This window comes from Plectrocnemia conspersa, unplaced genomic scaffold (genome assembly GCF_051122295.1).
Source record: "Plectrocnemia conspersa isolate PC_06_02 unplaced genomic scaffold, ASM5112229v1 ptg000002l, whole genome shotgun sequence".
Lineage (NCBI taxonomy): Eukaryota > Metazoa > Arthropoda > Insecta > Trichoptera > Polycentropodidae > Plectrocnemia > Plectrocnemia conspersa.
Window position 1 is genome coordinate 17308262 of NW_028277166.1, and position 25589 is coordinate 17333850.

A 25589-nucleotide genomic window follows, 5' to 3' on the forward strand; every position below is an offset into this window, starting at 1 on the left:
GCAACCCTTTTTGGCATATTGGTAATTAATGACTTGCAGTGGACGGAGACAATTTTTTTTTATTGCATTTGCATATTTTCTCGCAGCTCAATTTTGGATATGTGTTGGGCAACTTATCCTTTTAATTTTTCCCATAAATTCTCTATAGAGCTTAGGTCTGGTGACTTTAGGCCATTCTAAAAGCGTCCCTTTGACGAAAACTAACCTCTGTATTTTAGCGAAATATGGCACGGAGCATTTTCTTGCTGGAATCAGATGGTAGTGTGATCTGGGTTAAAAAATATTTTCCAGTAGGAATCCATTAAAGTGGATTCCAACATTAAAATGTAAATGGTTTCCTACATCTGGTGCTGTCATGCAACCCCAGACGCTTCCGCCACAATATTTGACTTTAGGTACTACGTAATCAGCTAAATATTGTTTTCCGACTCTTCGACGCACGTGTACTACACCAGGGTCTTAAAACTTAAAAAAAAATGGTAAAAAGTATGATTATTTAAAAAAAAAATTTGGAATAAATATTTTTTAAATTAAACAATTTTAGTTTAAAATTACCTCAAAGTTAAATTCATCGGACCAAATGACTTTCGCCTAATCTTTGCGTTTTCGAGCCCACTCTAACCTACGAGTCTTATTTATTTCTGCTGCCACGGTTTGTTGAGAGGCCCGGCTTACAACCTCTGAGTCTCACATCGTTGACATTCTTCTCACCGTACGCGATAAAATGGATGGACCTCTGCTTACAGAAACTTAGAAAAAAGGACTCGCAGACCAAAATCTAATCTTTCTGAGCAGTTGTCTTTCGTTTTCTTCCAGTTCTTGGTTTTGATTTGTAAGAACCACATTAATTGAACAGCGTGTCGATTTTTTCGCGGAAAAAATCGACGATAACCTAAGTCAACGAAAACCGAGGTACCACTGTATATTATTAATAACAAAAAAACGAAAAATTTTTTTTTTGTATTTTTACTTTTATGAAGGTCATAAAATTATGGAATCTCCCTTTACATTTACATGAATTTTTTTTATTTTCTTACGGTTAATATACTTGATTATAAATTAATTTATTTCTAAAATCAGGAAAATAACAGCAATAGCTAATGTGTTGAACGTTGATTTAAATAATATTGTACTAACCAGTTTTATTTTTATTAAAGTGTTAGAAGATAAAAATAAATTTACGGTGTTAGATAAAAACAAACAAATTATATCAAATTATGCTAAGTCTTTTTCCCATGTTAGCAATTTGTAATCATCATAAATTACCATATCAATCGAAATTTGATAATCTGACTGGTCCTTAAGAATTTATATAACGGAGTAAGAAAATGTCAATAAAACTCGATTTCATTTTATTATTATTCTTTTAGTGGAATGCAGTTGATTTTTTATTACTTTCCTAAGAATGTAATCAAATTTCCACTGTTACGTTTAACTTACATTGACGTACATATTTGTTTTTCTTGATCGAAACGGATGCAAAAACACTTGTTAAGTGTAATTTCATTATATGGTTCGTATGGTATCAATAATACAGTACTAACAGTCTTGAAATGCTCAAAGAAAAATCTATGTATGATATGTTCCTGTAGATTATATTATTAACAAGCTTTTAAAGGATCGTCCGCTCTTAGTTAAGAAAAATATTTTGTTGTAAAGCCGTTGTTGCAGAACTGGGATGATACCAGTGCACAAATGGAATCCGCATATAGTAGATTAGCACCGTATACCGAGTCATATTCCTGTTTTAGAGTCACATAAGAGCACGCCCGCGCCGCTCCAAATGTTCGACATAAACAATTTCCCGCAGAGAAGTCGAGAAGTAACAATGTTGTAAGTGAGGCTGCGTACAAGTCTAGTGTCCCTTGGTGTACCACGGACCACCTGGCACAGAGAATGGCATGTGTCTTATACGACAGAGAGACCACCGGCAGGAGTCGAATTTATGGAAACCGGCCGGGCTATTAATCGGGTTCGAATCCGCGTAAACTAGAGCCGCGGTTTGCATACCGCCGGGTCTAATCGGTATTACCATAACCGCATTTATATTCCGCGAAAAGGCCGGCGCATGCACCTCGTACAACATAGTATCCATTTGAGTATGTGCACGTAGTATATGTGTCGATGTGGAGCAGAGGTACAGAACTAAAAATAATCTTCTATTTGTTTTTGATATAATTGGCTCAGAAGCCGGATCTTGCTCTTAGCAAATACTTCATTTTGCAGGCGATTACTGTAAGTTCGACTTTTTGCTTTTATATACAAAGTTTTGTGGGTGCTTACTAGGCACTTCTCAATGCTTTTCCTTCAGTTTTAAAATCGTGTCTAATCTGTATCGCATTGTATCCAATTGTCTTATTTAAAGATCGGGCTTAAGTCTTGAATTTCAGACTTCATAACTAGAATAGGTTTGACGCGAAATGGAAAGCGGCTGCTTCCTTGGACTTCTTAGAGTAGCTTTGTTCAGTACTCGACATAGTTGCGCTAGGTGCAAGTTCTGATGAACTCTCGTGTATCCCAAGTAGGAAGCAAAGTAATTGAAAAGTCAAGTTTTGACTTATGAATGTTCGAATAAAGAATCCGAATGAAAGTATAATTCAAAATGTGATGGCGATGTTTACTCTGATAAGGTGTGAGGGCGACATATTTTCTGGCGACCGCGCGTGCCACCCCACATCACCCCTCAGAAATACCTGACGTACGGAAAAATTTCTTTCAAAACATTGAGTGAATTTCTGGGTTGTGTGAGATGTAGCCCCATCCTGGTGGAACGACAAGTCTCTAAATTCCTCTTCTTAAACAATCTTTCGTTCCGGGCTGCAGACAATTTTCCAACATTAAATTTACCGTCACAGTCACGCATTACTCAAATAAGTATCACGTCAAATTGTGATACAGCACACCACATTGTTAGCTTAAGGGAATGTAGCGGTCTTTCGTGAATAATTCAGGAGTTATTTTCAGCCCAGTAGCGAAAGTTTTGCTTATTCACAGCCCCATTAAGGTGAAATAAGATTTTGGCGGTTGGCGTAGTCTGCTCGGCTCAATTCTTGAGACATCATTATTTTAAAGGGAAAGTTCAAATCGAAATGCAGAATCCTCCTTTAACTGCGGTCTGACATATCCAAGGTTACATAATGATCGAGCAGAACGTCTTGGCGATCGCTCGATAGCTGCTCTCACCAGCTTCACATTCTCTGATGTTCTGATGAATCTGCGTCGGCCATGTGTATCTTTTCTTAGTGTGCTACCAGTTTTCTCCAACTGTCTAACCCAGGACCGAATTGTGTTCGCATTAGGTTCTCAAAGGTTTTTCATATAAAGACTGAAGATAATCCAACTAAAAATTTTAGCGTATTTTGATCATGTTCTTAAACATTATTTTCCTGATAATTTTACGAGTAATTACTAGAAACGCGATATGATCATACTTAGAAGTTAATACATATTTTAATTCATTAGTTTAACCTCTGCCCTTTCGATTTTCAATGTGTATGTTTAGGAGCAGTTAGCTTGTTTTTGCTTAATGCAGATTTAAGCTCAACGCATTTCTGCAATGCGTATTTCTAAAAAAACATCGGCTGAGCACACTGACAAAATGTTTTGACAGCTAATTTTTAGTGGTTCAAAACATTTATGATTTCTGATATTGTCACCCAATTATTTTTATTAAACTACTGCATTTTTATACACTATATTTTAAGAATATAAATTGATCCAGCATACTATAAAGATTATTCCATATAGTTTCAATGTCTAAAATAATAAAAAAAAAATTTGTAGATGCGCATCGTTTTTAGTTGGTAATCTTTTAAATATTGTCACAAATTTTAGATAAAAAAATATCTTTAGTTACACTGAATTATTGATAATTTTCATCTTTTCTGTTTCTCCATATGATTTGAAGGTTCAAAATTCTCCGCCTATTCTTCTATTTCACCAAACCCATTTAGAGATGGGTAGTGAGAGCCGTGTATAGAAGGGACAGCAAATATCTCTTTAACAGTCCGAAAGTGTTGTTTCATAATGTAAGTTTTATGACACATTTCAGTAGTATTTGCTCAAAGTACACACGGCATACTCGGGGGACGGTCGTACACAAAAAAACGACATTCAAGTATATTGTTATTATTTACTGTTAGTGATTTATGTTCATTAAGAGTCTCGATCGTTCGTTATTCATTCGTTGATGTTTAGCTCTCTGGCAAGAGATGTAAACATCAACCAATTTTTTTTTTTTTAATAAAACAGTTTTTTTTAATACTGCAATAAATTTTTTTATTGATATTACTACTAACTTCTGATATGAGAATATTGGTCAAAGTATATTCAAATCGAATTTTGGTCAATAGGAGAGCGCAAAAACAATTATCATTTCTCAGAAGTCAAAAATCCACGTCAAAAGCAATAAAATCGTGTGAACGCTCGTAACAAGCGTTCCCACTGCGACGGCGCTGACATGATTTTATTGCTTTTGACATGGATTTTTGACTTCTGAGAAGGGATAATTGTTTATTGCGCTCTCCTGTTGATCAAAATTTCGTTTAGATATGCTTCAATCGATTCGCTAGACAAACATGCGTTTTCACCCACCCCCCCTCGAATTTGGCCAAAAAAATACATGTTATTTAATGAAATACTATGAATCTTAAGAAAATAGAAATATTAAAAAACACATACTGACCGACTGGCCTACTTCCCCCCCCCCCTGAAAAACTGGAATGTCGTCCCTGTGTGTGTGCATGAATATATATAAATAAAATAATAACAATTATTCATTTGTTATATTATAATTTTCTATTCAAACATTTTTAAATACTGTTTGAGCAAAACACGAAAATCGAATATTTTAGTTTATAATTTAAATTATTACGGTGTATAATAGTTGACAAAAATTAACCGGAACCGAATCGGTTACCCGGTTAATTTAAGGAAAAATATACGAGGACCGGTTAATGCTTTTGGCCGGGTATTTGGATGCCCTAAGTATACTTCTTTTGAGCTTTTTTTTTCAGAACATGATTTTAAAATTAGAGTTGGAAACTTTTTGTGAAGCACTTCAGAAAATTTCTGACCGATTCATAAATGGTGTTCTGGCGTGAAAAGTTTTTCATCGCCTACCATGACAGTTGCACTGTCTGTTATAATATAAAATGAAATACGGTACTTTTTTTAAGCGTTGCTTCAATTATTTTATATAAATATCGAACTTTTTATTGACAAATAAAAATCGTTGCATATAATTTTATTAGATTATGTATAGTTTACTTATCACGGGATTCATAACTATCGTAAATCGTCTATGATCCTGGAATTGTATACCTTAGGTTCGACAGTATTAAATCGAATTTACTTATAGAAACCCCAATGACAGTTCTTATAACCTCAAAAAAATAATGCGTAGGATTGAATTCTTAAAGTTGTGTGATTAGTGTAACTCTCCAATATCTTATAAAGTCTTTTAGTAGCACTCCTTTACGCCTTGGCTGTCAAAAAGGCTCTCTACCCCTGACCTAGACAAATCTTGCGGAGGATGGCGTTGTCTACGCCATTTGAATACGATTTGAATTCAGAGCGAGCGTGGCGCGGGATAGATCCGCGTTTGATTTTTTTTACTCAGCATCGTTATTCCATCTGAAAGCTCTGCAATTGTCGATGTATGTATGTATGTATGTAGATTGCGTCTGGTTCGGCGCGTAACGGTCCACCGCGAACCAAACATTGCCGATATTGCTTATGGTTAATGGTGACCATTTTTCTTTTGCGCCAACATGGGACATGAGAGCATTCTTTCATATCTGATTGTAATGATATGCGATTCATAACCCACTTAGCCATTATATATTTTGACCAGTTATTTCAAAAATTCAGCGTGCAAATGCCTAAAAACTAAAATACTTTATTAAAAAATTGATCTAGATTATACATTTATAAATTAAAGTAGCACTAGCGACCGTTTTTTATTAAATTAACTTTAAATCTTCTTGAGCTTCCTAATCAGAGATAAAACAAACATGTATTTTAACAAAAAACAATGCGTCATTGCCAGCATTAGTTTTTTTTATCGATGTATCGTATAACTTGTTTATTTCATATACCTATTTAAGAAATTCAAGGAAAACTACAATGCTCTATATATTATTGCAATTGTGTAAAAAAACTCTTAAAGCAGCCATAGGTGGTCCACCAAGTGATTTCTGTAGCCTATCAACTATAACATAATAAGATAATAACCCTATTCAAGCGGCCCCTGAAAAGCTTAAGACTTCGTCACAATTCAAACGATGATGAATTTTTTTGCGCTTAAATCAAACTTTTCAATAAGTGTTTTTTTTACCTTAATTTTATGAACTCATGAAACAGATATATTATTTATATTGTTTGCATAAACCATGTACACATATAAGTTAAATTTCAGAAAAAATATTTGTGCTGCGTAATCCTAAATTAAACATTTAACTCTTTGAATGCTAAACAACGATATATCGTTGTTCGTCATTATGTAAAATAAATGTTAACAAAGATTGCTGTTGAAGTCATGAAGCACTTCTTACCCAGTTAATATGACAATGGCATGAGTTTTATAAAGCTTTAAATTAATTTAATTAAAATAATGTATATGAAGAACCAATGAATTTGTGGATTTTTTTTTAAATAATGTAGCATCCAAAGGGTTAAATAAAATAACATATTGGAACTTTTTGCGCCACAAAATACAACTTAAATGGCAATTCATAAAAAAAAAGTATCGAGTTTCTGGAGTTTTTTTAAATAACAGTCAATTTATAAATAGAAATAAAATACAAAAAAACTTCTCTCAACAAAATAAATTATCCCATCATAAAAGTAAACATTTTATTTAACCTTATAATTTTCTCGTCTATAAAATAAGTCAATCTGAATTATTAACTTTATCGAATGTCATGTGTCATATTTAAGATTTAGATAAAAATCATTTGATTAAGAAATTTATCTTAAAATTAATCTAGGAATGTAGTGATATTTTTTTATTTTAATATTAGTTTTAAATTTAACTTGCTTATAATCGAATTTCATTCTTTATGTCAACGCACAGTATATAAAATAGAGTGAATGTCGCATAAATAATTTTCCAAAATTTACATTCATTACATTTGAACGGTTATGTTTGCCATAAAAATTATAAATATTGAGCTTTTGACGTTCGGAACGTGGGACATAAATATAAAATTTTGCACGGTGCCCACAAATTGGAATTTATGGACATCTTACACTGTCGCTTATTTAGACATCAGCCAAATAAATATGTCAAACGCTTATAATATGGATCGAAGGCTGTTTAAAATATACGCGACGTCTTAAAAACCTTATACGTTTGAATATAACTTATTTGAAACATAATATTATTTATAAATTTATACTGAAAAAATTATTCCGAAGACCTTTGAGACAAGAAGACGGATTTAATAGCAACCGGTTTTTTAGCAATGCGACTGTCGAAAACGACTAATTAACAGTACGATTATTACTGACGGAATAATTAACGTCTTGCAACGCTTTCTTTCAGGATCTTAACTTGAGACGAAAACGAAAGTCACATGTCTCGTTTGGAGATGACTAAAAGGAACTTTCAATCGAGCAATTATTATTATTGATGCTTTGATGGTTAACGACGATTTAAAAATGTTACGTGTTAAGGAAAAGTGTAATAAGCAATTAGTCATAATGTGTCATACTTGCGAAATATGTATATAGATTGTAAATTATCTTATGGCATTTGAATGTCATTCTTTACGTAAGACTTAAGTTTAAAAGGGTTTTTTGCAATACATATGTATGTATCATATATAAGAAGATATATAGCAATTATATATTAAAATCTTATAAAAATTTGAGGTTACTTTGGGATCTTTTGAAGACTCACAATAGGCGAAGTTGTATAATAAATACTTTATCAAATATAAACCTTAATACTTCAAATTCACTTTGAAACACAATTGTTAATTACGTTTTTAAAACTTATGCTATTTAATTAGATAAAGGATAAAAAAGTTTGGTAACTTCTAGATTTGTCTGGTTCTTTTAAATCTTATTCTTTTTACGGACAAAATTTTAATCAGTATATACATATAATACATATATATTCTTTTCTGTTATTTTCGGTTCTGAACGTACACATTTTTCAGCGTTGCTTTCAGAAGAGGTGTCAAATTTTATTTTTGAAATAGACTTGCAGGACTAAATATTTAAAGATTTTCTTAGCGTATGTATTAGAATGGAAAAAGCAATGTGGCGTTATTTTTTTTTATGTAAAAAACAGTGTAAAAAAATATTAAGTCTGTTTTTTGGGCCATGCTATTTAAAAATAGTGAAAAAAAAAATTGGGCTTATTTTATTATTTTGCCCCAATATTAGTATTAATTAATACGAATTTATTTTTAAAGCTTATATCGATAATTATATTTTTCTGGTTTTGTTAAAGAGCATGCGATATGACGAGCTCATTATATGGTGGGTTTCGCGCTGAAAGGGTTAACTGAAAGTTAAAAAAAATTTTGAGTGCGAAACGCGATAATATATGCGTAAGGAGTTCAAAGTTCAAAATTACCGGCGCTATGTATTTTTTTATGTTTATTCTACGTACAAAAAATATATACTTAAAAATTAAAAAAATCTATACAAATATGTGTTATGGTGTATATTTTCTTGTTCTGCGTTTGAAGAATCCATTCGTCTTCAAAAATCGGGATTTTGGATGTCATAGCTGGACCAGGGTTGACGTGAAGAGAGAAGCGGCTACTTTCTCAATCTTCTTAGTCTCTCTTTTTTTTGGGACGTTTGTATAGCAAACTACAAAGTGCCCATATGAACCTCTCAGCTTGTTTCTAACACTTCTAGTGCATTTGTAAAGTTCTTCTTCGATGTACTCTCTGTCGATAGTCGGCATAGCTATCAAAGATATCAGATTTTAAATGCAAGTGAATGATATGCGCTTATATACGCTAGATCTAACTAAAAGAGGTTTTCTTTATCGCCCTCTTTAGACGCGTCGGACAATTATTAAGATTTAAAGATTGAATTGTATTTGTTTATTTTCCTCGTTTTTTTGATTAAAATATTTGCTTAACCATAAGAGTTAAAACAAATAAAGATTAGGCATTTTGTATTTGTATTCTTGCGCTTGTCAATTTAATACAATAGAATTTGTATTTTTAAAGGCCCTGAACGTCCGTTTGGGATGCCCTCACTTGTCGGCGGGTCGTAAAGACTAATGGCATTTTGTTTATTGCTCTTTTAACGCGTATTTTAATGCCTGGTCGATGATCACCACACCACAGTATGATTCTCACGCATTTTAATTAAATACAACAATTTTGCAAACAATAATATAATATATTATATTTAGGATAAGATTAGTTATTCTTTTTTATGAAACATTGGTTAATTTATACTACTTTAATGTACTTTATATTAATTTTTCAACATACTAGTAAAATAAAATTTGTAAAACATTATCGATTAACTGTATCAATATTTTATTGTAGATAATGCGTTAATCTTAAATTCTATAATAGCGTTGTATTATCGTATATTTTAATTTTTGTTTCTATTGTATATGATTACCCTCGAGTTCTTGCTCTATATATTTATTATTGTTTATATTTATCCACTTTATAGTGCATTGGCCTACGTTTATACACAACAATCGCTCGAGAAATCTCGCCATACGTAATAAAATGTGCTTTTATTCAGCAAGCGGTATTATCGTGCCATACGCGGAGATGACTTCACCGTCCAAGAATTTACCTTCGTTTCTCACACGAGCTGCACTATAACTATACGTATATAATAAATATACAATATAAGACCGCTCTCGTTTATGACCGCTCCGGATTCGATTAATCTCGTTCGGTTTTCACATAATGGAAAACGTTGTGTGTTTGTGCGCCCGCTCGTGTGGGAAATCGTAGCTCTCTCGGTTTGGTTTTTGCGCGGTGCCGAATTATATTAGCAGAAGAAGTAGAAAATTGACCATAATCAGAGCAGATGGCCGGCAGAGAAACGAGTCACGAAATTCTAGAGCGTTTTAGATATATTTTATAGAGGGAGAGAGAGAGAGAACAGGTGGGCGAGAAGTGCACAAGAATTCCACGGTGGCAGCTGAAGATGGCTCAACTGTAAAATTTTTGCACTACCCCGGCTTGAATAATCCGCTTTTTGCGCTTTACGGTCAATACGCACGCGTGTTTGAGGTTTATGTACCGTGAAAATGGTCTTAATTTTTAAGGTATCTGGCAGAGTTGTAAAAAACGCAAGAAGAACGAACGGGTCTTCTCGTACGTTGGCGGCGAGGGTTGCGTTCGAAAGTTAAACCAGAAGTGCTTTTATATGTTTATTGTCCATTAAATTATAAAAATTTACGGTGGCAGATTTTTATTCTGTTACTTTTTTTCAAAAATTCTGAAAGCTTTAACTCGTATCTTCTCGGAAAAGTGAAATGAATTATTTTAATGAGATCATTAAAACCTTTTTATATGAATTGCATTCATAGCAAATGTCATGGTTGCAATTTAAAAATACCATTAAAATGTTGCTGTCCTTAAAATAATTTAAAAAAATCAAAAAAAAATTTTTGGGTTCATTTAATAAAAATAATTCACATGACACATTGTCATGTGAATTATTTTATTGCCAATATGTATTTTAATAATGCATGTGATTTATTTATAATGTAATAAACATATAAATAATTAAAAGCTTATATTTATTAGGACAGTAATTTAAAGTTGAAATGGCCTAATCTGTAAGAACTGGTAATCCAGAAGTCGCGGGTTCGAGCCACGGCAACAGATTCAAATTTTTATTTATAAAAATACGCTAATCTAACCTCAAATTTTATATGGTAGTCCCCCCTATAACGTAGTATTTCTATAACGAAGTCCAAATCTCGGGGTTGACTGTATTTTTAAAATAGTTATAAAAAAGTTTTAGTATTTAACCCGCTACAAAAAAAAAAGTTATTACATTTTCAAAAATAATATTTTTTTATTATACTAAAAGTTTTCATATCTATTTTTATGCATGCTTTTACTTACTTAACCTAACCTAATTAATAAATTATTGTGCACAATTGTCTTGCGACACTTTTTCTTTAAAAAATATAGTCATTTTTATTTTTTATATTCATTGACTGATTACTTATAGTAATAAATACTTATATATTATATATTTGATCAATTTAGATCTGATTTTTATGTTTAAGATTATAATTATGAATTAAGAAAAATACTTATATAATATAAAATATTTTTAATATCTTTCGTACTGCAATACAAAAAAAAAACAAACTATAAAGATACAGCTAAAACACACGTAATTCAATTTATCTCATATTTGTGGCAAAAAGATTATTGCACAGTTTGATTATAGCGATATATACTATGAACATAGATAAAGAAGTCAAGTAACGTTTATTGTTATATACCTTTATACTGTAATGTTCAATTTTTTGATTAACTCATTAACCGGTTAACCGAAGCAAAATTGCCAATCATCCAATAGTTTTATATTGACAGTACAGTTAACTACTGTATTGTTAACTTTAAATACCGAATAAAGCAGTAAAAATATTTAAATCTCAGATTTTTATCATGTTAAATTATTTTGAAATTTTATAAAAATTAGGTTTTCATTAATATTTTTACATCAATGAATAATATAAAAATATGTATTTATCTTTGCAGTTGCAGAATTTTTATTTATATAAGTTAAAAATACATAAATAATGCATGTATTGAATTACCATTGTTATATATTTTTAATCCATTTATATACAAAGCATAAAACAATACCATACAATAATTCATATAACTTTACGTTTCTGCCATTGACTTCCGTGATTTACAAGCTCATATAAATATACATTTATTGTTTTATATATTGCTTTTGTAATCAATAACCATCATCATATTAAAGCTTATTGGTTTTAGATTATTATATGCATTTCCTAATTGAAGTCATATATTAAGACGATATTTCTAAACTATATATTTTTATTGTAAAAGGTGTTTACTACAGATTTTAATAGTTTAAAATAATAAGTGATAGTTGAATTGAGCCGTTAAAGTTTAACTGCACGGCGATTAATTTACTATAAATACTTCAATTTATTTCAACTATAAATGATCGTCGAGCATAGGATTGTAATACCTATTACGGTTTTATTGTACACTAGAATCAGAGATGCTTAATATGGTCTGAAAATACTTGCTCGAGTTTATAAATAAAATTGGGCATATGTGTTAACTTAGAAATCTTCAACTATTATAAATATTGAATAAATTATAACTGTTCATAACTTTGATCACCTATTGCGCTAATTTAGCCAAACTATTGTTTTCTTATTAGCGTTTATAATCGCAGCTATGCTTGTTTAAATGTGTTTCAGCTGAAATTATTTGTATTCCCTTTTATTAATTAAATATTAAAAATACATTTTGACAGTGTATCAAAATTAGCATAAACATTTACTTAAATAACGGTTTGTTAATATATTTATTTTATAATATGTTTTTTTGTATGCCTCATATGCGTAATCATTAAACAAAATAAGAGAATTATTCTTCCAAGATCGTATGGAAATCTCGCAGCCTTATAAAAAATGTTACAGCATGGTCAAGGTAAACCATTTATCGAAGCCCATCTCCACAATGAATCAAAATAATCTTAATAATTAATTATTTTATATATCTGAGTGAACCATTGCTGTGTTAACGTCATATAACGTCACGTTAATAGAATAAACAGCAGTGTGCCAAAATTTGATCTTTAGTGTCTCGAATAATAAATGCTTATTTTTTTATATATCTTACATTTGCATTTTTCTTACACACTATTTAGCGATTTTTATGGACACCGGAAGCTTTCAAATACCTGTGACAATTTGCACTAGAAGTTTTGCGGAAAATGTGGTCAAAAAATATCATCATCTTTCGCAAACACAAAGCGGCGTGCATCTCAAAGAGCAGGAAAATCTCTGCGTCTCTGGTAGTCGGCGCATAAAACAAACGGCGGAATTCGACCTATCGACGCAAAAAATCATTGTGATGATGATGATGATTCTTTCTTCTTATTCGCTCAAGATTCTCTCGAAGGGTTCATTGTTCGTTTTTCCCGCAGCTGCGGAGTCCGATCGAGCGTGGCCGAGAGCTCAGCGTCCGCAGATAAATCACACAATGCATCTTGAGAGCGAAGTTGCATTGCAGTCGTGTCATACGAACGCGTACCCCTCGGGGTGGGTCGGCATTCCGCAATTACAACTTGTTCAATAAACCGACCGTGATACAACCATAAACGTTTCCATTAGTTTATTGCGCACTCTGGACGATGCGAGCGCGAGGTATTATCTTGGAAAATGTGCCCGACGAAAACCGTGACCCAATTATCTGAGAAAAATTGACCCATCTTCTTAATATGTGTAATGTTCGATTCCATTAACTTGATAAATTCCTCTTGAGTTTATTATCGATGTGAATAATCATTCTATCCAATGAATTCAGTTTTCATGTTATCAGTACAGTGGTTTCGACTTTTCTTCTGTTATTAAAATTGTTCTAAAAGTAATGTGAATTAATTAATTAATACACGAGTCTTCATCTAGATTTAGCGAATCCATGAGGTATTTGATTCGCTGTATTGTAAACATAAGCATTAAATTTCCTTCTAAAATTAGCATCTGATGATGATGGTGATTCACGTCACATTATTTACGTTTACCGCTGCAAAATTTAATTAATTACTTTCGTACGCTGATCGCTTTTGTATAACACTAGTTACATATTGGAACACAAATATACGTATGAAATTACACCTTGTATCTATCAGATTTATCTTTAGTTTTTTTTTTAGAACATTGTCAAACTTCTTAAAAAATCGTACTATAATATTGTTTTTATCTAAAATTCACAATGTCACATTGTTTTTATCTAATTTTTCATAAAATTAATTGTTTTTATAATCGTGTTGTAAAAAATCTACTGCAATTATTCATTTATTCGTTATTTTTTCTAAATTATTTACGGCTGAGTGTGAGACGTAACTATATGCTATAAATTCGCTTGAAGTGATTTTTTTAGTCTAATGTGTGGCGTGCCGAGTGAGACGCAATTCAAGCCTTGAAATTCAACAAATTTATTATGTTTACGTTACATTTTTATGAACTGGTATTGGTCACTAAAAGGCGCTCAAACAGCGTCGGTTTTCCGGGACTCAAACTCTATAAGAAACTTGCAGTCTGCTAGCGCCGGTGAGGGCCCTTTTACGGAGCTAAAGGCCTTATGTGGGAGGTCTAACTAGTCAATGACGCAGCCCCGCTTTTTACCTGATGGAGCCTAGTACCAGCTTTTCTGTTTGTTGTCTTCTGTGGGGCCTTCGACCAGCCAAGGGCAGAGCCCTGGTGGCAGGCACTATGCCTACGTTCGTCCTTAAGAGATTTTTTCTTCAAAAAGATTTCACCAACCGTCGCTGGTTGATGATCGTGCGGGATTTACTAAAACTAAAACTGCTTATTCACATTTCTTCTTGCCACTTGACCATGGTCAGCTCTGGCTTTTTCCTTTCTTCGCACATTGTAAATTTCCTGTCTCTAAAAAGCGAGCAGGTCGATGGGTGGAATAGGGCCTGAAGAAATGACGCATATTCGTCTGAAACCTGAACGGCCGGTTCAGCGGCTTCAATATCTATCAACATTATACTACAGGCCGGTATTCCGGCCTGCAAAGAAACATCTGGGAGGATACTTTTGACTCACCAAATGACGTGATTTTCCAATACCCAAGAAAACAGTGTAATGGTGTAAATTATGCTAGGTGTCCCAATTATCATTTTCAATTGAGTTTAGATTTGAAAACCATTTTGAGATTGAATTGTAGCAATAAATTGATTTTTATTGTTTTAACCTTTTATATGCAATAAATATTTTTGCATGAAATAATTTTTTTTATCGTATTTATAAATTGCGTTTTTAGGCAAACAATTTGTCCAAAGTTACTTAGGAGCTCTGAGCTTAAAGGGCTAAGGGCTACTCATCTGCAAATGTCTGCCCAGATCACCAGTTATTCATTTAAACTTAAAAAGTCTTCACGAGAGGGTCGTATTCGTATTTGTATCGTAATGATTTTTTACTAGGAGCGTTAAGATATAATTCATTGCATTTTCGACGTAGCATCTACTTAATGAAATATAAAGTTGCTAAAGGGTGGTGTCGACAATCGCGTTCTTTATTCTTGCCCGTCACGGTCAAAACGTGTGCTTGGAAACGTTCCTCTTTCACGGGCCATCCAGCTTCTCAACGAGCTTGTATAACACAATGATGTTTTCGGCTATAAATAGCTATGGGAAACTGTAAAAAATATGTGGGATGGTGCTCATCTATTTTAGCTGTGCACCATAATTGTTTTTTTTTATTATTTAGTACCATTTAACATTTTGTGTGAATCTTTAATAATATATCGATTAAGCAGTGTGTGTGTGGATACGTATGTATTCTATTATATATGTATGTATGTGAAATGTCGAATAAAAGTGATTTGTTTAAAGGCTATCATGATGCATTAAGGAAACATGTCAAGTCATGATGGTTAGATTTGTAAATAAAATACAATGACAGGCGTGAGCCCAATGCGTTACAACGGGGTAATCAATCAACGTATATGATACATTAGATTAGTGGGTTAGTGTGGTTACGTTAAATATTTTTAGAGTCTTCCAGTATGAAAAGTTGTTGGTATTATCAAGTTTTTTAGGCATAATATAATACGGTGTGTAATATTATATTTATTTAATTGTATTGCTGTTGCTACTCCACCCCGAGCAAGCATATATTAAAACGAATTATATGTTTTTTTCTTCGGTCCCGTGAGCTTCGGTATACTCAATGTATATATGTAGATTTATAAATCTAGAATAGCTAATACATGACAAAATAAACCACACAGGTAGCAATGGGGTGTAATGATTTTCTGGAAATGATCTAAACAAGCTTATGATTAATACATAATAAAAAATAACAACATTAGATCGTGTCCAGTAAAAAGCTAAGATTGCACTGAGAAAAATAATATTTTATAAATATTGATTTAAAACCTCTTACTTAGTGATTTATCAGATGTTGAAGACGAGAAGCAGGAGGGAAAAAAGGACGATCCGGCGTTTACAACTATATCGAACCTAACGCTCGGCAGCATTCCAGGCAACTTGTGATGGTCAGTGAAACAGGAAAAATTGCTCGATCGTCACTCTCGCGTACAGACCGCATGCCAGGGTAATCAGGACGGGGCAATGTCGAATTCCAGGGCACTTTTGAGCCATTTATGGAACTCCGCGAGACGCGACTGCATTTTTGCAAAGAGCGACAATTAAAAGCGGCTTTTAATAAAATTTATGGCCTTGCGGTAAAAAAGGCGACCGATTAAAAATGCGATATAAATGCTTTATGAATGAGCCGAGCAAATTTATCGTTCGGTATTCACAGAAGACGCTTAATATTTTATTTATATGTGCAGTGGACGCATAAAACTCCTGTTGCGATTGGGAGAGAATAATTAAATTTATCTCTTCCCGTTCACAGGATATTTTCACGTATTTGAATACGTATAAAGTATACATTTCATTTACCGTTACGTCTTTACAGACCGTATACAAAATATAACTTATGTATGTATATATATTATTATGCTGCATATGCGAGAAGTTAAAATTACGGTACGAGTCATACGAATGTAAAGAAACAATGATAATTAGTATCACTGCCGTTTCCGATATGCTCTGCGTTTACCAGGCCCCATTCTCAGCAACATTATTATGATAGGGATGGCTGGCGAAATATAACCAAAACCGATATTATTTGTACATTTATATCTCCAATCAGACATTTATCCAAATAGTCGTTGAATATTAGTCATAAATATGTCTCAATAATTATATTTAAATAAAAAATGTGTTTTAAAAAATGCGCGATTTTTTTTTCAATAATAAGAATTATTTTTATTCAAACAAATTATTAATTTTCTACGCACTCCTTTCTCGTAAGGTTCTTTTGGATAATCGCAACTGATAAAAAATAATGAGTAATATATTTTATTGGAATAAATTAGCGAGTGGTGCTCTGGCTCCTGGTATAAACATTTTGGAGGCATCCAGAAGCTGTCGATCAAAGACAATGTCCTAGATTTATTGTTCCAAAACTACCAAAACCGGTACTCGAACTATTTTTTGGTCAATTAATTAAAATAATGATAATAATGTCAATACCGGTATTAAAAATTCCGGTATTACTGCAATCCCTAGTCCATACACTCATGATTTGTCACCTGTTCTGACGCGTTGAAGAAATTCTGTGTCATCAGCGACTTTATTCAACAATTGCTCAATATTATTTTTACGGTGCTGTTTTTGTTAAATATTTAAGATTATTAGAACACATTTTATTGCTACTCGTTTTATGCCTAAATTTCAGTTGAAACTACTTAGCATGAATCTACGAGGCATCAGCTTCTTAAGCAATCTTTCTAATAGTCATTCAGCAATTATAAAAGCACAGCACCCTTAATCCCTCAACGCTTTCCTCGGTGCTTGTTGTGCTAGACCGTCTTATCAATAAACCCTTAATTTATCTTAAAGCATATTTTAACATTTGAATCACTTCACTGCAATTTATTAAATTATTAACATCAAATTTAATGCATAAATCGCTGAGCGTGAGAAAATACGTTGGCAATACTTAATTGGCAAATACAAACTACGAATGCAATATGACTAACAGTTGACATGTGTAATACAGGCAGTGGTATAAACGTGAACAATTATGAGCTCAATGCAAATCGAAAACTTGTCTGTTTTTTACATCATATATGTATGCTAATATAGTAGTAGTTTAGTAGTTTTATATTTCTCCTCTTTTATCCAGTGATTTGCCATTTTAAAATAACCCTCTATTACTTTCCCAAAAAGCATATCCTATTAGAATTTTGTGAACTGCAGTGCGGCTAGGGGAGGAGTCAAGTAGTGCGTGGTTAATAATAAGACATAATACACTCAGTAAATATAATTTCTAGTACATAATAATTTAATAGATTTTAATTATTAAGTACCTATCTTATAAAAATAAACTATAAGTATAAATATTCTTAAAGATTCCAAGATAGAAAACCGCAACATTCATACACTATAACTTTAATCTTATTAAAAAAAGTTATTAAGAAGATCAAAGTATATGTTTTCGTTTTGTTTTTTTTTGATTTCTTGTGACTTTTATTTGTTTTTTAAGAATATATTTGATTATTTTTAGTGTAATAGTCACCAATTCGCCACTGGTCAGCAACTAACCGACCATGGGAAAACCTCTTAAGATCGCGCTCATTGTCGGAGGTTGTGTCAAGGAAGCTGCGATATCTCTCGAGTTTATCTCGAGCCAGATCGGGTACGGATCTGGTTCTTCTGCTCGGTATCGCATCTGTATAATAATAAAATAATACTTCTAAAACCAGAGTGTTTCTGCGTATACATACACTATATTCTTCCGATGCTGTTGGGCATTCCTATTGCGTTCATCGAACCTCGCCGATGTACAAAACCATACAATTAACCCATTCGATATTTTTTTGCAGTCTCCGTCAAACTGGTCCGTTCGTAGTGTGTGGGTACTTTGATGATGTTGCAATAACGTACACACATACGTATACAACATTGTGTGTAAAAGAGTTAACAAAAAAATGTATGTATGTGTGTGTTTGTGTGTAAGGAACAACATCTCACGGAACCGATCTAGATCTAGATCAATTTTTTCTCCGACACGAAAAGATCTTCCACCTGTGATTTACTCTTTTGCGAGGCGTTTTCGATCATTTTCCGCCTCAAAATTGTCGATAAATAATAATAAGTCACGGTATTATCGACCGTTTTCGATCTAAATTGCGTCTAAAGTCTATCAAGTGTCGGCAATAATGGGCTGCTAGCTCTAATGTAATTTTATTGAGTGCTAATCTGTATCGAGCAAAGTATCTATGTGTTCAAGTTAATTTGTTAAAGTGAAAGATTAGTGCTAGCATTAAAAAAGCATATTCTCGAATATCAATCTATTAATAAAAAAAGATTTCTAATTATACACATTATATTTATATATTTAGATTTAATATCCATAAATATGTGATTCAAATTGACATACATGTGTATGCATGTACATTAATTAGAAGGCAGTTCTTCAGAAAGAGTACGCGAAAATTTTACTCGTTGCTTTAAAAAAAAAACAATAATACTGCTTTGCTTAAATTTAATAGATAAAATAAAAAAAGTTTTTTTTTTTATTTTAGGGGTAAATATAATAACATACAAATAAATAGTAAGACACCAAACTGAAACCAGTCCTGAGTTATTTAAATATATTTAATTAATTATTATTTCTATTTTATTTCGGTTTGATTTTAATTATTCATTACAATATAGAATTATGAAAATCTAGGAAAACCAAATCTGATATGTTCGATTGAAATTTTAATTATTCAATAATCAGTAATTTTGATCCAAACATGATAAATATTGAAAAACATTAGGATTTATATGGGATTTTAACTTAGATCTTTCAAGTATTAGATACCGATTATACCACTAGTCTATCGTGCTGATATGTTCCCTATGTTTTTTTGTGTGTTATTTATGAAGGGTATCGATAAATGCAAAACTTGGCTATAGTAAAAGAATAAAACGGCTGATAATGGAACGGAAAGGTCGACAACTATATTTTACTAATGGATCCTGGAGTGTAACTGAGCAAAAGTTGAAATGGATGGTATCAATATTATATACAAAATGGTCAAATTTGTAACATATGGCACTCAATATATTTCAAATTTATATCAATGGGAGAGAGTGGGATGGCTTTGAGCATGATTCTAAAGATCAACTATTGAAGAAATAAATAAAACCAATCAAAGGTTGTAGGAATGTGTAGGGAATGAACATATATGCAGATACAAAGATAGACATAAGTTTAAATTTATTTATGTACATAATAAATATAATTTTATTGAACAAAGGAATACATTATTCATTTTTTTAATATAATTATAAATAGAGACCCATATCTCCTAAATAAGAATGTATTATTAGCCACACATGCTAACGCCTATCATAACACCGGAATGACTCGTAACCCGTGAGTGGTCAATTTAATGTGACGACGTAATTGGTCGTCAGAATTGCATGCAAAACAATACATTTTGTTTCAAGCTATACATTCTGAGATGATTCAAAATAAACATACAAATCTAACCGTGTATTTAATATTATCATAAGATACACTCTATTATTAGTTTTTATTAGTAGTATTTTAAATCATATATCATTTATGATAAGTCAACACAAGATAAGTTGAAGTTATGACACCAAAAAGTTCCTAGAATAGAATATAGGCATATAAAGAAAACCAGATTACTAAGAAAGTATGAATTATATTATCACCTTTATTTGTTTCAATTAATTTCTTTATGTTTTTAATATTCCTTAAATATTGAATCGATTTTTTTTATAGGTCGAATTTGAGTAGCAATTTAATTTCCTCTTTATTAACGTACTACATTTGATATGAATAAGGGACCACAACCAAAGATGATATCTTAAATTCAATAGCTGTCAAATTCATTGAGCGAACAAGAATTTCACTTCTACGAATCTGTTGATCATTAGTAATACATTTTTGTAATATCTCAATTAAGTAAACTGACTATTTGATGAAGCATCTTCTATTATTCTCTTTTTTTCATAAGTATTTAGATGTAATGTTATTAATGGTAGAATACCTAAATCCGTTCCATGAAATATTTAAACGATATATTCCAAACCATAGTTTTAACATTAAGTTATAATATTTACTTTATACTGTTTTGTAATTTATTCCTATTAGCACTAATGACATTTGTTTATTTATGTTTCAGATTCACAAAGTACTACAGGGGAGTGCTGCTGAAAGAGATGGTAGACTTTGCAAAGGTGACAAAGTGATATCGATTAACGGACAATCAATGAGAGGTGTCACGCACGCCGAATCAGTTGCCATTTTAAAGGTATATATTCTATTTTCATTGTATCTATTGCTATATATATTTATTTAAATGCCTTGTAAATTCCACTGAAGCTCATAAAACCATACATTTCCTTTAAAGTATTAGCTTATTTTAAATACATTATTATTTACACATGTAAAAAAATTGTGACATCTAGAAACCAAATTAGACTATAGTTTAAATATGTATATTTAACACATTCATCGAATTATAGCGTCAGCTTGTACATAATCATACCTTCATATGCCATCTTTTGCTTTAGGATCCTCAGCCAGAAGTTAGCATTGTCGTACGTGGTAAACATCCTATCGCCGAAGTTCAAAATAACTTTACTTGTAAGTTCAACTTCAATCAGTTCGTTCGACTTTTATAAACAAATTAAATATACAATTGTTAATTCATTCATTTCAGCTCTCACTAATGGTTCTGCTGCTACTTTATCTGTTCAGCTTGAGAAAGCCGATGCTCCCGGTGGAGCTGGATTAGGAATTTCTTTAGAAGGAGGCGGAAATAAACCGTTGTTAATAAACAAATTGTTTACTGGTGAGAATATCATTTTAATATAATATAATCCCTGAGCCTCTTTCACTTTATCTTATTCTGCCCGCATAATCTCCAATCCTCTCTTATGCTTTTCTGTCCAATTGTGCCTTCGTTTACTGCGGCACCTATCGAGTGTTTCCTTCCACAATTTCCCGAATTCCGACACTATTGAATCTCTGTAGGTAAAACAGCCACCTAAAGATTTATTTAATAATATTGTTGTTGAGCCAATGTCACTCGCCCGTGGACTGGAACAGTGTTACCATTAAGTCACGCCCTCTTCAAGCACAAAGTGATGTGATATTTGCTATATCGCTAATTAGCTAGCATACCCTACATAATCTCTCTGTCATAAAGAACCTAGTTCCGACTCCTAGTTTCTCAGTGGTGGCTCAAATAATTACCATAGTACAGAAGTTATTGATTAAGAATTTATTACAATGTGAGAACAAGATAATTCCTAATCAATTTTGGTTTCCACTGCACATTGAGATTATGTTATGCTCATTCCTCCTGATAATAATATGTTAGTTATTATCAGGAGTAACAAACATAACCCCATTCGATAAATTCTTGTGATCCACAAGGGAGCCTCTTGGGACCAACTCTGTATTTAATGTACACATCTACACTTACTACTACTACTATAAACGAGGATACCATAGTGAAAACATGCGTAAAAGCAAAATTTAGGACTGAAACAATTGATAATTAAAGTTATCTTAAATAACATCGCACACAAAAAGAAGAAACCGCCCTTTTGGATAGTGAAACTATGAAGACCTTTCATAAGAATATAAAGTAAAATACCTAAATATTCACCTGGATAGGCATGGCGGACATAAAATGAACTGTTTGTAATAACATATTTAAGTTAATTTAGACATAGAATTTAAATCTGAAGTGCAGCTACAAATTTTAATATCAAAATAATTCAAAGATTTCAATCATTTAAAAATTAAAATGCAACACAAGTGCCACAAAGGTTTCATGTGGGTATAGTAAAATATGAGATAAATCTCCACAGATTAGGGTTGTATCTGGTTGAAGTGGCAACGAAACTTCTAAAACAGATGCAAAAAATTGAAGCGATTTTGATGAATTTTCTGTGCCGTGTAAGCTCAACATTTTTTCATTCAAGAATGTTTCTAAATCAGAAAAGGTTTTTACTTTCAATTCAGATTTTATCAGGTTTTATGTTGTCAAAGTATGACATTTTATGGCGTTTCATAATAGTTTATTTAATACCCATAATATAATTTAATGTTTTAGTAAATTTACTGTTATATATGTATTAAGGTAATACAATACAATTTTGTTAAAAATTATATTTATTCACAGGTGGCGCAGCTTCTAGAAGTGGAAAAATTACGTCTGGAAGTGAATTAATTGCTGCCGGCGGTACAAAATTAGTCGGATTGACACGTACCGAAGCTTGGGGACTATTGAGAGCTTTACCACCAGGCCCCGTGACTCTTGTTCTTCGACCTCCTTAATATTTTTAGAATTTAATATGAAAAGGAACTGTTTACCTTAACGAAAAAGTGCATTTTCATTATATAAAACATATATAATTACTATATATACTATCAAAAGTCTGAATTAGTGGATTAACTCAGTGTGCAGTTTAATTATAAATTGATATTTTTTTAATTTAACGGTGTCTATATTGAATATAATAAGTCACTAGAATTTTTTCTAAAATATTGTTTTTTTAACATAAGGTCACATTGTATTTTATTTTATATTCTCATGTCTTATATTTGGGGGTTTAATTACCAGTTTCTTAAAATTAATACTTCGTTTAATATAATTTATTATTATACAAATCATTAGTCATTTTATGTTATAAACGAATGTAATAATGTGATTAAATCATTAAGAATATTGTGCCAATTCTTATATATAAATATATTATCGTGTATAGACTGATCGTGTGTGCCTTGGAGATCAGTGTACTTTTTTTTATAAATAAAATATAATATTCTTTAATATATACGAAAGCCTTAAAGGCCGTATCATATCTATATAATAAACAAAGCGAGCTTTTGATATTATTCATATTAAATTGAAACGTATTGGGATGGATCTAGTCCTGCAAATTCGTAAGAGAACGAAAATATGTTTTGTGTAGTTTTATTTAGCTCAATTGAGGTAAATTCAATGTCTAATTATACAAAAGTGTAACTTTTATGTGACGTCTATTAAAAAATCTGTCTTGATACGATTTTTATTGTTTGTTGATTATTTTTATTAATTAAACCTTTTTTCTCTTAAAAATTGTAATTTATTATATTGATATGTTTTTATAATTAACTTCATAATATGTTAATCGAATATTATTTTTTAGATCATGATTAGGAATCATGTCTCTTATTAATGCCATATATATGTTAATTTATATTTAATTTTAATTACCATTATAATTATGTAATATGTGTATGTTAAATTGTTCTCTAATCTTATATGATACATATAATCGCAGTTTCTGGTGTTGTCGTTAGTTCCTATGCATATATTATACAATATATATATTGATAACATTTTAAATATATTTTTATATTGACGCAATTTGATACTTATACATTTTATATATTATGATACTTATATCATGTGATAGATTACAAATTATTTCCTTAATAGAATAATTGATAATCATATTAGTACTTATTAGAATGCTGTTTTATGTATGTATATGTGAAACATTTTTTTATTTAATTTTTGCTATGTGTTAATGTTTTATGTAACAACTTAACAATCTTTTGTGATTCTATTTTTTGTTTTTGTAATTTTTAGTGCTTATCTTTTTGCTTATTTGTGTTTAAATTATTATTGTAATGATACTTTTTTTAAAGATTATGAACAGTGTGTGGTATTGAAATAAATTATAATTAAAAATATATATTTCTTTCTATTTTTTTTAGAAATATATCCTTTACTTCTATTAAATAAAATTAACTTATTAAGTATATAGTTAAAATAATTTATTGAATTAATTATTCATAATATAAGATATTGCTATTATATTTATTAAACATTAATTATTAAGACCTCAATGTTATACAGTAAATATCAAATAAAATAACTTTTACGTTTGATCAATAGATGTAGTTATTTTACTCTACACAAAGTGTATTATTAATTGTGCAACCATAATACCATATCATTAAAAATATTTTTTAATAACATCATATATATTATGCTTAAGTTCCAATAAATCTAAAAAATATTTTTTTAGTTATTGCTATTATTAACTTAAGTGTAACGCATTGGGATTATGCCTTTCAAGTTGCAAGGTAAGTTTACGTTATATTATTTAATTTAATATCCATATTTTTGTACAACAGGATCTGTTTTATCGATACATAAATATTACTATTATATTCCTATATCTTGAATTTTAGAGGTATACAATTTATTTTATTAAATTAAAAAAACTATTCTTATGCATTATCATTGACTATGTATTATTGAGCACCCGTCGGTATTTTTCTAATACACAAAAATATTTTTAAGCAGTTCATAAATATTTTGGAGTAAATTAATACTATATTTATCACTTAAAACAATTGTTTAATTTATACTATTTATTGATTTTTTTTTAATGGAAACCATTGATATGATAATATTACTATAATAAACCGGATTTAAAATATTATATACAATCATATATTTATAATTCAACTTATAAGGATAATCTTTGGATTTATTAGATAGACAAAAAAGCAATTTTATATGCAAATTTTTATGGCTTCAGAGTTAATTTTTAGCAAACAAAGAATTTAAGCCGAAGCAATTATTATAGCATTGTATAATGATTCATCCCACACAGCACTTCTGGTCATTAGCATTGGTCGACGAAGATCACTGTACCATAACCGATTTTCTTAAAGAGATAATAATGAACGGATACTTTTGCAACAAAAACTTTTGCACGAGATTCTAACATAT

The 25589-nt window shown here is 31.1% G+C and overlaps 1 protein-coding gene across 4 annotated transcripts in view; it reads left to right on the top strand.

Annotated features, from left to right (window-relative positions):
• LOC148237897 (uncharacterized) overlaps positions 1–24538 on the top strand; it is a 107259-nt gene extending 82721 nt beyond the window's left edge. For all 4 annotated transcript variants that reach the window (XM_088205785.1, XM_088205786.1, XM_088205787.1 and 1 more), the window contains 4 exons: positions 20967–21095; positions 21358–21430; positions 21507–21638; positions 22980–24538. In XM_088205785.1, the coding sequence (XP_088061911.1) occupies positions 20967–21095; positions 21358–21430; positions 21507–21638; positions 22980–23134 (489 nt within the window). In that variant the 3' untranslated portion in view covers positions 23135–24538. The remainder of the gene's footprint in view (positions 1–20966; positions 21096–21357; positions 21431–21506; positions 21639–22979) is intronic.
• The last annotated feature ends 1051 nt before the right edge of the window (positions 24539–25589 follow it).